The 10,000-nt window shown below is 40.2% G+C and overlaps 1 protein-coding gene across 4 annotated transcripts in view; it reads right to left on the bottom strand.

The window, feature by feature from the left end:
• The window catches only part of LOC143032868 (uncharacterized), a 910,430-nt gene that overhangs the window by 539,310 nt on the left and 361,120 nt on the right, over positions 1–10,000 (bottom strand). For all 4 annotated transcript variants that reach the window (XM_076198057.1, XM_076198059.1, XM_076198058.1 and 1 more), the window contains one exon: positions 1–250. This exon is cut by the window's left edge and continues 180 nt beyond it. In XM_076198057.1, the coding sequence (XP_076054172.1) occupies positions 1–250 (250 nt within the window). The remainder of the gene's footprint in view (positions 251–10,000) is intronic.

Below are 10,000 nucleotides of genomic sequence, written 5' to 3'. Positions count from 1 at the left end.
TGAAGGAGGCAACGGGTGTTGACGACGGAGGCGACGGCGATGTCGTGTGGGTGCTCATAGGGGAGGCCATTCTGTTCTGGAGGTATGGAACAGATGTGTGTCTACTGGGGTGGCAGGAGTATAAGGAGGTGGTCGTGGAGAGGGGCAACTGATAGGAGAGTGAGGGGCTAGAGACGGGGTGGCTCTCCGGGGGGCTGCTGAAGGGAGGGGCTGTCGGCGGAAGCCCTCCTATATGTCTCCTACTCCTCATCTGCAAAGGAAAGAAAAACAAACTCAATAGAATACAATTGCTTTATCCCTTCACAAAACAAAAGATGAGAGCAGACAATAGATTCTAGTTCCATGCTCCATGAAACAAAAGAAAATCACACAAAGCCTCTTTTCTCTCCAAACTGTGAATATTCACTTACCACATGATAAAAATTAATCCTAACACTACATTTACCCTATAAACGATTCGACAGCACCACAAAAAATACTAACCCCTTCATTTGTAAATCTTAAAAAAGAACAATTAGAAAAAAAATGGGAGAAATAAAAAAAGTTTACAACTGAATCAAAGAAAAGTGCCAGTCATCATTCCAATCCCCAAATACGCTGTAATCTACTTATGGCCCCAAAACTCGAAAAAACTCAAACTCTTTCGGCTCCTGGTATGCCACTTTTGAAGCCACCTATTGGTGAAAAGTAGGTTTTATCAACAGCGTGCTTACGGACTATGGCTTTGTTCTCACTGGTCGAATATGTACAACCGGCACCTAAAGTTGTGCTATCCCTTCTGAAATTAACAATGTAAATCTAATTTTTGCTATAGAGCGCTCAACCAATTTTCCTATGCATTTGTTGGCTTACATTAAGAAGGATTTTTACGGTGAAATAACAGAATCTTTACAGCATCTGAAAGTTAAAAATGTATTCTGAATTCAAGATGGGTGCCATGAAATCAGCAAATACATTACGTTTACTCAGGACTATGCAAATAAAAAAAACACTGTTTTTCCATTAATATAATCATAATTACAAAAATAAGTACAATAGAATTACTGGATGCACAAATAAATTAAGCATTTAACAGCAAGAGATAGATTCGCATAAGTCCTTTATATCATGGGTCCGGGTGTCCACAACCGGGTGTCCCCAAGAAAACGTTTACTAATGTAATGCATTTACGTGTTTTATGCGTATTAATAAAGAAAAATTAAAATCGATAATAAATTTGACAAACGTAAGTTTGGGTTGAGTGATTTTTTAATCTTTACGTTTATTGTATAAAATCTGTCATTTTGTATCTTATATGTGCATTTTGAATATCTAATGTGATTTCTTGTTGTAAAAAGGAGTACTGATGATATCGGGTTATCAGAGAAGTAAGTTAACGCCTCACGGATCAGGTATGTTGTGTTGGAATCTTCCAGAAGATTTGTTCGAGAACTGATGTCTAATTACGTTTTAGAAATTAAGACGTATATATGATATATAGGCGTTCAACATAAGCATATGACTTTAACACCTTGTTTTCTTATTTCTGGATGTTGTTTGCATGTTTAGATATTGCCTTTCATTTTAAATTATCAATATTATTTTACGTTGGTGAAAGATTTCATATTATTTCTTTCCTTTGTAAAGGTTTATAATCCTTATTATATATCTTAAAATATATTATGTAACATTCCTCATTTTTACATAGAAAAATTATATAGTTAGATAGCATGATGACACCTCGGATGAAACCGAGCTTTCCTCACAGTCGTAGAAACGACTGTGGGCCAGACTTGACACAGCAATCAAACGATACAGTCTACTCTAAATGTCAACTTGATATCGAGGATTCTGGTCGTTCTGAGAAATTAACATTTTTCAACTTTTGTTGATTGCCAGTTTACTATCGTAAAATCTTACACATCTACGTTCAAGAAACCTTTCTAGACAGCCACTTGTTATCATAAACTCGTATTGTTTGAGAATACTATTCAACAGTCGGTTTGATGCGGTTTTTTGTTGTTGTCACTTTATTAATCTGGTCAAACCCTGGGTCTTGAACACTTCTCTGAACATATAGTCTTATTGTAAAGCTACATATCTTTCTCTTGTAGAAGTTGTTCCGTTTCTCATTCTCTTCATTAAAACTACCTGTCAATTTTTTGTCTTGTGCACGAAAGTCAAAATAGCTTCGTGTGGGAAGACTATCGTATACACAGATTTCCCGACGTATTGTGAAGTATGACAGGATCCAGTGAGGATCGGGAAAATAGAACTTCATCCACACGACCGTAACAACTAAGAACTAAGATGACAATAGAAAACGATGTTCATCTGTGTTAAGGAAGAACGTGGAGCCAAAGAACCAACCAACCTCTTCAAACCAGATACGGTCTTCATCTACGCTGTTCTGGCTATCGGTTGACCATTTGTTGAGGGAAGCCATATAAGCTACCTAAAGAAATGTTTTGTAAGTTTCTTTCTTGGTGACATTCGTCAAGCTACCTAAGAACATATGTTGTGCACTTTTTCTAGGTAATACTTGGTAAGCAACCTAAAGATGTATTTTATACACTTCATTCCAATTGCCATGGTTTCATTTGTTTCTGAAACCGTCCTTAGATGCTACGATGGATAGTTACATGCAATATATTCTATGTGCAATATTGCACATGTATGTGGAGCGCTCAAATATGCTACGTGACGATCAACACTCCCAGAGACTGTACCTTACCGTACGTGAGCGCATCGCATCATATAAGGTTACACGTGGGCGCGGTGCTCTGTACTGATTAATTGGCTAGTGTTCAGTACGCCTCTGCCCCTCATGAATGCTGACCCTCCATACGGGATAATGTCCTCTTGATTCAGTTAAACGTCGTAAAACTCCGCCCGATCAGGAGGCTAGGACGGTGACCCTTAAAGATAACTTTGTAGTGTGGGATTTAATGAACATGACCTTAGCTCAACTCGCTGGTGACAGTTCGAACCACCATCACCTCGGCCTCCACTGCATTTTTTTTTTTTTTTTGACGCGTGAGGGAATGCTGGGTTACTTGAGAGTAGTAAGGTCTTGCTGTACAACAAACAAGACTCTAACCTCGATACGGGCCGAAAGGTCTCTTCTCAGTATGCCTTGCCATTGTTACTCGTTGCAGCTAGCGCGGATTTTTCTAAGAGGAACACATGATGAAACCGTCGTCGAAGTTATTCCATGAACTAATAAGAGTAGTTCTCTGAATGGAAATGGAAATTCTGAGGCAGACAAAAGACACAAACTAGTATCAATGAACGTAACCCCATTATTTGTTGAAAAATTCACACAGCACGGAAGGGTTTCAAGAACGGAATGGTAGTAACAAGAGAGGTGAAAGGTAATTTTATGGATGATAAGATAACCCGAGACGATTGAAAAAAAATCACTTAAAAAAACTAGAAAAAAGCATTCCAGATTAGCAAAGGTAATTCCAGGGGGCATGAAAGGGTCTTTCCAGGAACTGAAAATATTAGTTCCAGTGACTAGACTTGAGAGCCCCAGGAGGGGTATGCCGGGAGTCTGTCGAATGTTAAGATTCCAGAATCTTTGTGCCGAATATGTCGAAGTTCGAGCGTGAAGAGCACCTTACTGTCTTTTGCTGCACATGAACTACGTTAGGAAGTGTAGCAAGAAAGTTTAAGGGGTAGAAGAACTTAGTTTATACGAGTTACATTCGGAATGTGCGTGGAGTATGTGCCCGGAATGTGCGGAAAGCAAGTCTGTAGTGAGAGAACTTAGTGTATGGGAGTTACATCGGGAATGGGCAAGGAATGTGTTCTGAATATGCGTGAACTGTGTCGTTGTTGTGTGCGCCATGAAAGCGAGGCAAGTCTGGTGAGAGAGACGGAGACCATTAAGAGAAGACGGAAGTTCCTTGAAACGTGTGGGGGGAGGGGGGGAGAGGAGTGGGTAGAATATGAACACCATGTACACTAAATATTTACTGGCAATATAAAAATCAACTCCGCTCATAGTGTCCGTGGAAAGTTAACACAAAGTATCTTTGAAATATATCTAGAGAATTCTTTGTTAGTACAGAAACCACAGGAGAAGTTATGATTGCCAATTACAGAAGGACTGACAAGATAATTATTGCCAATAAATACTGACCATGGAAAAGTGCCTGTAACGAAATCTTGGGGCCCAGAGACCATACGCCGTTTAACTATGGCCCTTATCCCCTCTCGGCATAAGGCTGATAATCTGTACAATGTACCTTCTCAGGTTCTGAAAATTTCCTTAAGAATAGAGCTGACAGAGCTAAGAGCAGCCAAGGGACATGTATATTGGATGCGTGTTGGCTTGGCACTTGGAGCCCAAACGCAGGGAGATATCGCAAGTGAACAACATTATCATTTCGAGATTAAATTTTTCTTTAAGGTCGATTATATTTGCATTTGACAAGATATCGTAAGCGTTGTTAAAAGAAAATACTTGTAATTTAGCTGACACGAAATGCTACTCTGTCCATAGTAAATGACTAATTTAAGACATCAAGTGATAGTAATTTTCTCTTTTAAGAATTTCTAAATTAGGGACTCTCTAATATCTGGAACGAAAAGTTCCCAAATCTAGAAAAAAAATCTGAATGCCAGAAACTCATATATTCTTACACATTTTCGACCTTCATTTTCATTCTGAATATTGGAGAATTCCAAACTTCAGAAACTATCGTTAGAGAGAACTACCTGTTCTCTGTTCCATCATTCGTCCCGATTCTACAGCTGGTGAGTACTTGTTGCCAATTTAATGAGATACATCATCTTCGATGACGAAAGCTAATGAGCCCTTAGCGATATAGGTGAGATGGACATCCAATAAACTGACATTCCTCAAGAGGTCATTCCTGGAGCGCACCGTCTTTGATCACTCAATTTGATCCCTTACTCTAGATCAGTGGTTCCTAACCTCTTCACTCATAGATCCTCCACTTGGATGATAGCGTTTCTATTTTCTATAGACGATTCCTACACAGAGCAAAATATCTTGGAATAAAGTAGGGCACAGAACAAAAAAGTCAGAAATCGCTAAACTAGAAATAATACAACAAAACTAAATAAACAATTGACAGATACTACAACACATTGCTTTGGTGTTTATTCAGTTCTGTACCTCACCTCCACGTGCACCCCCCCTTCATCCTAATGCTCTAACGTCCTTCTCCGTAGCACTATACCTCTGAATCTATCTTGCCGGCACAGTCAATCACCGTCCTGCTGACTTGTATTTGGTCGCGGGATAGTGGCGTCCACTGGCCCCGTTGGTAAGGCTGCAAAAAGCGACGCCCAAACGGTTCGTGGGACTTTCCACACTTGACTCGAACTTCAGTATCCAAGAGATTCAAATATATCTAAATCGGACTATGACTACGAAGGAAACTGAGGCGGAGATATGAGCCATGTACTTTCATGATGGTTATGTCACTAAAGAATTTTTCAAAGGAATGTTCGTACAAAGAGGAAACTGGGTTTTTATAAAGTCTGTTCCGTCTGATTTTCTGATGTAATCACGACCTAACATAGAGCATAAGAACATAAGAATGAAGGAGACTGCAAGAGACCATAAGGCCTACACTAGGCAGCTCCGTATCCATCACCACCTGTCATCCCCATCAATAAAGTTGTCTAATCGTTTCTTAAAACAACTGCTTAATGTAGGCCTTATGGTCTCTTGCAGTCTCCTTCATTCTTATGTAACTGATAGTTTCGGCGCTTACTACATGGTTACTAAGTTTATTCCATTCGTCAACCACCCTATTAGTAAACCAATTCTTGCCTATTTCCTTTTTAAATCTAAATTTGTCCAGTTTATAACCATTACTGCGAGTCCTGCCCTGTTGTTTTAATATGATGACCTTGTTTGCATCACCCTTGTTAAAGCCTTTGATTCACTTGAACACCTCTATTAGATCACCCCGCACTCTGCGTCTTTCCAGAGAGTGTAAGTTAAGGTGCCTAAGCCTCTCTTCGTAAGGCAAATTTCTGAGTCCATGTATCATTTATTCTGAGTCCATGTATCATTTGTCTGACCATGTATCATAGTCTGACCTAACCTAAACCACTGAGCTAAGCATAACATCTTCCGTGTATGTGTGCTCGCGAACGTGTATATTAATATACATCTGTACATATAATGGCCATGATTATAAAATTCATCATATTTAGACTGTTCTGAGGAGACTGGTGGATGAGCATTGCCTAGGCTAGACACAAAACCGGTTTACCTCAGGAATTCCGTAGTAATCGATCGTATTGCCAAGGATAAAAATTCTCTATTCAAACCGACTTAGTCAACGTTATTCTTCGTTGGTCATCAACCCTTTGGTGAATTTGGGTTTTTCCCTCCGCCAGAATCAATACATAGTACAACAACCCTCGGGGACGGGTTGTCGAGAGAGAGGGTTTTCCCCTATGGCGAGTGAAATCCTTTGATGTTACCTAGATAGAATATGCACAAAAGATGACACTATCGCTAAATTAACACTGCGGTGATGCAGTGTGGGTGCTTAAGCTTAAACCCCGAAATTCCAGTCGGAAAATATGTTCTTTAACACTTTGTTGGTGTCCCGTCTTGAATTTATTTCTTTTAGCTATTACTTTATACATCTACTAATTCATTAATTTCTATATGCTGGGCCGATGTCCATGAGTAGGCTACTTTGCAATCACAGACGGATTTGGATTTTAGCCTTGAAATAAACGTTGTATCTTTTTGGAGTCGCACCTTGTAGTACAGCATCATGAAATTCCCTGCACTTCTGGCTGTGAACGTACAAAATTTGGGTAATTGCAGGTGACCGGCGCTTAAAAACTCAGTGGGGCAAAGCGGGCTTCGTAATGTCGATTTGTTCATCAGGAAGCTGATCTACCAACTGAGCTGGTGCACACCTCCACCTAACACAGAAATCTCACGTAGTGATTCTCTATTGCCAAGATTCTCATTGGCTGGTGGTTTTCTTTCTATAGTTGAATTAAAAACCTTTGAATACCAATGGACCCCTGCACAACGCCGATAAACTTAATCTCCCAAAATGTGTATCACCACAGACCCAACATCTAAAGCACAGTTTCCACGGGATAACTTCCGTTGTTTACCAGTCACCACACCGGTTTTTCCTGACCCTGACACCAGCTGTATCAGTAGTTGTGTTTATATGTAACAAACTGTTCACTGCTGTTAACGCATCCATCATTGCAAGTCGCAACCAACAGTGGAACGATTGCACATTATCACCGCACATGCCTGTCAACAATAACTCTAATGGGATTTCTCTCAACGTACGATATGTTGTGTATTTTTACTGTCAATACATCCGCTTCAACTCAAACGCGAGCGCCGTCCTATACACATACACGCACCCGTGTAAAACATGACCAACACGCACGTTTCAATACATTTTACAAGCGAAAAGGAGGATTTTTCGACCGCGACAGAAGCGCCACGGCGCGATGGCGGATGCTCCGCCAACACTATCTCCGACAAACCCGTGCACTCCTCCGTTCTCGTCTCTTTGCATGGGTAGGGGGGGGGGGTATAATTCTTTCCCAGTAGATCCCTTTCCTAGCTCCCTCACCCCCTCCCCAAATTGGGATACATTGTATCCCTTCACGCTACACTTCCGCTTACACCATGTGTTTGATTTCACGATATCTTGATGTGGTTGTGCATCTATTATATGTTCCATGATGATTTTGACATCATGTCGAATAAAGTTAAGTTAGATTAGGTTTGGTTAAGTTAGACTAGGCAAGCTAGGCTAATACAGGAAAAGCTAGGATAAGACAGTTTAGGCTTAGCTAGCTAAATTTACAGTAGTTTAGGTTAGGATAGCTTTGGTGAGATTAGGTTAAATTACGTTACGTTAGGTTACATTATGTTAGATTTGTTAGGTAACATAGGTCAGTACATTGTTTCCACAGTCGAGGAAGAGACCCACTGAGAAAGAAATGTATTCATGTGTGCACGTGGATCGGAAAAAAAAGACGTGCTTTGGTTTGTAATCCCCTATGTCAGCGTTGGTTTGCACGTGACGGACAACCCGCAGAGACATGTGTATCACGTGATGGACCTGTGTCGGCACGTGCGCTCCGTCACAATGCCGGGTAGAGACATGGCACGTCACTTGGGGGCGACATGATCCTTTTCTGTTATATATTACAAAACATTCACTGACAAACGCATTTCAAATTTTTTATAATATGCTCTATTGCAAACACACACACACACACGCGCGCGCGCGCGCGCGTGTGCGTGGGTGTGTGTGTGTTTGCCAAAACAAGGTCTACATAGTGTCCTGAGGTACTTAATGGCGTAGTTAACAGTATTGTTTACAAGCCATCAAAGATTTTAAGTTGTTTACCGTGCTTTCTTTGGTCCGGATGTATCAAAGTGTCACATGCTTGAAAAACTTATTTGTTTTCTATTTAGTTATTTATATGTTTATTCATTCAGTTATTCATTTCATCTAGTTAGTTTGCTGTTTATTTATGACACTACTTATTCATTCATTAATTGATGTAGTTATTTAACTATTCATTTTAAAGTACAGTGGAGTTCGTATAAATGAGGTTCACTAAGCTTTATGACTTTAAGATTCCCTGTATGGTGTTCGTATCCTTTTGAGTCTCTTGTAAATCACTGGCGTAGTCACACGAACACGCTCTCTTGATCCGATGAAATGCAAACTATTCCCGTGGAAAGTAAAAGGAGCCAAATTCCTATTGTGTTAGCATAACTGCAGCCGTGATTCACTGAAAAAATAAAATCTGAAATGCGGGATGCCAACACTCTACCGCAAATGATAAGGTGATAAAAGCTGTGCGAGTTCAGGGTCCAAGGGTTAATCCCCTTCCGTTCCGGGTGGCACTTTCCTTTTTCTTCTGGTTGGCGCCAGACGATTCTATTCACCTCCGTAGCCTCTCCTCAGTAGTAAAGAGAATACAGCCTATTTCATCCCTGCCGGACTTTGTGGCCTTTCTGCTTTAGTCCGGATGCCGCTAAGGACTCTTGTTCATTCCCGTGGTATACCCTCAATAGTAAGAATGTTTAATAGGAAGAAGGCCGTGGATGGAACGGCATGGAAGTATGAAGACTTCCTTGCAATCCTAGTCGTCGCCCAGAGACCCTGATTGTCCTTGTTGCACGAAGACCCAGTTATGGAGCCTGTCACTCAGTCAAGTAGACAGGCAGGCAGGCAGTCAATCAGTTAGTTAGACAGTTAGTTAAACAGGCATGCAACCACTCAGTCACTCCGACAGACAGCCAGTCAGTCAGTTAGACAGTTCGTTAGTTAATCAGTCAGTCAAGATAGGCAGTCGATCTGACAATCAACCACTCAGATACTCACTCAGTCAGTCAATCAGTCCGTCAGTCAGTAAATCAGAGAGACAGACAGTTTGTTTGTCAAGTCAGGCAGTCAATCTGACAGTCAATTACTCAGATAGTCAGTCAGTCAGTCAGACAGTCAGACAGACAGTCAATCAGTCAGTTAGTCAAGGTAGACAGTCGATCTGACAGTCAATCACTCAGTCATCCAGTTAGTCAGTCAGTCAGTCATTAAGTCAATCAGATAGACAGTCAATCAGTTGGTCAAGGCAGGCAGTCGATCTGACAGTGAATCACTCAAATAGTCAGTCAGTCAGACATTAGTGAGTTAGTCAGCTAGTTATTTAATCTCTCATTTGGTTGCTTGGTTAATTAAATGAAAAATGGAGCTACATAACAGAATGAATTAATAAAATCTTCAAATAAAATCGCTTACTATATTAGAATACAGCATAAAAATGTGTTCATTATTTTTAAACATTATTTTTAAATCATGGAACTCATGACCTCTTTTATTCCCTTCCACTTCTCGCTCTTTTGGATTTCTAGTATGTAAACAATTAAATGGAGAAAATTTGTCATCGTGAGTTGAACGAAAATCTAAAATAGCTTCAAAATGAGTATCTCTATTTGTTTTTGTTTTTTTCTTCAAGTCTCTAT

The sequence above is a fragment of the Oratosquilla oratoria genome, chromosome 14, assembly GCF_046742065.1.
Source record: "Oratosquilla oratoria isolate Oo_2021 chromosome 14, ASM4674206v1, whole genome shotgun sequence".
Lineage (NCBI taxonomy): Eukaryota > Metazoa > Arthropoda > Malacostraca > Stomatopoda > Squillidae > Oratosquilla > Oratosquilla oratoria.
This window is presented reverse-complemented; position numbering and strand designations above follow the sequence as displayed.